Source organism: Sesamum indicum, linkage group LG3 (assembly GCF_000512975.1).
Source record: "Sesamum indicum cultivar Zhongzhi No. 13 linkage group LG3, S_indicum_v1.0, whole genome shotgun sequence".
Classification (NCBI taxonomy): Eukaryota; Viridiplantae; Streptophyta; class Magnoliopsida; order Lamiales; family Pedaliaceae; genus Sesamum; species Sesamum indicum.
In genome coordinates this window covers 8,930,111-8,933,444 of record NC_026147.1, presented here as the reverse complement: position 1 = coordinate 8,933,444, position 3,334 = coordinate 8,930,111, and the positions used below count along the sequence as shown (strand labels likewise).

Below are 3,334 nucleotides of genomic sequence, written 5' to 3'. Positions count from 1 at the left end.
CTCACATTTCTGCCACTGCATTGCTGCAGAAAGCAGCACAGATGGGTGCAAAAAGCAGCAGCCAATGCCCATCACCTGCTGGTATGTTTATCAGACCCCACCAAGCTCACGTGTCTGCTGGTGATTCTTCTCACAGTGGAACAACTGGTAATTTTGGTCTAAACTTGTCGTCCTCACGTGATGAGTTCATCAATGGCTTGTCTTCATATGGGAATAAAGCTGCTCCAGTCACAGGCGGTGCTCCAGCCACAGCTGCATCAGCATCAGGTGGCCCTCTCCCTCCCCCTCATCATCATCCTTCTCTACTTCATGATATGATGATCAACAACACCGGATTTGATCAAGAATCAAGTTTTGAAGACATGGGATTTGCTGGAATCTTGATCAATCATCACCCATCAAAAAAAGATCACCAAGATTTGAGTTTTCATGCAACCCTTGATCAGTTTAGCACTAGAAATAGCAGCAATGAAGCTGCAGGGATTAACAGTGAAGGAATGACAAGAGATTTCTTGGGATTAAGGCCTTTATCTCAAAGTGACATTCTAAGCATAGCTGGTTTGAGCAATTGCATGAACAATAATGCTTGTAATGAGGATCAGAACCAAACCCAAAAATCTTGGCAAGGTTAGATCTTTTGAGGACCCTTGATTTCAATTTCCCTTTTCTTTTTGAATTTTGATCACTTTTGTTTAATTCCCTCTTAATGGGGAGAAACTACTGTTCAAAGTTGAAACCCTAGCTCATATATATCTCAACTCTCTTCAAATGTTTTCTTGCTGCAGCTTAACAATTTTCGTCTCCGATTAATCCCCACGTAATTTTTTTTTAAAAAAAATGAAGTAATAATGTGCAATTATTATGAAGTAATTAATTCATGAATAATTAGTTTCTTGAATTCTGGTAACACATGTTGCACTTGTTCCTATATAGATTTGCATGAAACTGGAAAAGCTTAAATGATAGGTGGTCATGTGAAAGGGAATCAACCCATTCTAGGATGGTGACATCTTTCTCCTCATCATCATAAATAAATCATGCATTAATTGTAATTTTCAGTCTCAAAGAGTAGCAGAGAATGTTTTTACATCACACAATTTTATATTCTTGCATTTATTTCATTATTATATTTAGAGAAAAGTATTATTTTAGTCCGCTAAGTATGCCTAATTTTAATTTTAATCCGATAACTATGTCCATTTTTGTTTAGGTTCAGTAACTTACGAAATTACTTACTTTTAGTCCTCTGGCAGATTTTCGGACAGTTTTACCCATATGAACCTTTTGAAAGGCAGTTTTGGTCCATATGCACTCATAGGGGTAAAATTGTCCGAAAATCTGCCAAAGGACTAAAAGTAAGCAATTTCGTAAGTTACTGGACCTAAATAAAAATGGACATAGTTATCGGATTAAAATTAAAATTAGGCATACTTAGCGGACTAAAATCCTACTTTTCCCTTATACTTACACTAATAATTGGTTATGTTCTTTAAATATATAATTAAAAACATCTTGATCGAGCCCCTTGCAACAAAGAGTTTGAATCGAAAATTCTTACTCGAACCCCATCATATTGTAAATTATTAATATACTATAGTATTTATTATGTAATTGATCATTTTTTAAAAACTGTATAATATTAGCAAGATGCTTATGAAAGGAGTGATATGAGGATATACATGACAAAATTATATTTCTTCGTTCCATATGATAGGAGTAATAATTTCTGCTTTATGAAATTTTTGAAATGATCCCAAAATTGAAAAACTCGACACATTTGGTACTCAACTTTGTGAAATTTCAAAATGGTCTTAAAATTGAGAAAACGTGTTGAATTTTCTGAATTTTGGGACTATCTTAAAATTTTCTTAAAGCAAATTTTTTCAATTTTGAGATTATTTTAAAATTTTATAAAATAGATAATTAAAAAAAGTATTGAATCTCCTATCTTTTTGAACTAAAAATGTAATTTCGCCGAATATACATATACGCGTAAAATAAACAATGATTAATCCAAGTGGAATCCCTGGGAGGGGTAGGCCCCCCAAGTCTTGTAATTTTTTATACATAAATCTTAAATTTTTAATTATATATATATTGGTCACTCCAATTATTATAATTATTTTCTAATAATATAAAATTAATATATACGTATAATTTTTTTCGATATGATCAAACTTTTCACTTTTGAATCAGTAACTTAATATATATATATATATATGTATAAATTGAAGTGGGAAATTAAAATTGAAGCATAGGATCCTTTGAGAAGAGAATCTTGAAATGTGTAAGTTGAAAACATGGTAATAGTTTGCTGTTTATTTGCAAAACAGAAAGGAGAGATGCTATTTGACTCCTCATGTGGGTGCAAGTGGGATCCAATCCCTAGAATCCCCCCAACCCCCATAAAGCTGTCCTTTTTTCCCATTTTTTTTTTTTTAAATTTTTCTGTACTCTACATCAACATATATATATATATATATAATTATATATTTCTTGCAGTGTTGCCTTTTTCTATTATCCCTATGTATGTATGCCTGAATCTCATCATCAATATGATAATAAAAATTAAATATTACAAAAGGAAGTAAGTGATCATAATCAACGGTCAATATGCTTTTTTGCAGAATAAAAGGATGGATGTATAACATTTTTCTCAAGTAACAATTTGCCAATGTCAACTCTACATAACACACATTTTACTCAAAATTAATTAATAATTTAGCATATGTTCATTAAATAGTTTATTTAAATTTGAGAGGTGGGTGATAACAGAAATGAATCTTTCTATTATATGGAATATGTAACTATATATATAATTCTATGTCCGCAAACAAATAGAAACATCTTATAAGCTCGTTATATATCTTATAAGATGTTTGATTTTATATTAATTGTATAAAATATTCCTTCTTTTTTATATCGTGGCTCGAACAAAGACACCCTATCAGCTCGACTTTCCCAAATTCCCACCACCATTCCTTCGCTTTTTTCAAATTTTCACATTGTTTTAATAATTATGATTGACAAAAAAAAAAAAAAATATTACCTCCACAATTTAAATTGTGAATTAATATTATATTAAATATTAAAAAAAGAATTATAAAATCATCCAAAAACAGCATACAAATTGGTTATATGGTTTGCAAGGAAACATAATGATGATGGAAAATATCCAAAATAATGATAAGTAGAGGTGAATTATTAAGAAAAAAATATGAAAGGTGTAGGTCTATTTGTATAATAATAATAATAGTGTAGGCTAAAAAGTTCACATGCAAAATTGTGGTAGGTGGGAACAAGGCTAGCTACATTGAAAATGACCAACTCCCTT

At 31.0% G+C, this 3,334-nt stretch overlaps 1 protein-coding gene across 1 annotated transcript; it reads left to right on the top strand.

The window, feature by feature from the left end:
- On the top strand, window positions 1-790 carry LOC105157759 (protein indeterminate-domain 11-like; the record flags this gene model as incomplete). The annotated part of the gene is given in 1 exon segment (XM_011074227.2): window positions 1-790. A coding segment is annotated over 1 exon segment (591 nt). The 3' UTR covers window positions 633-790.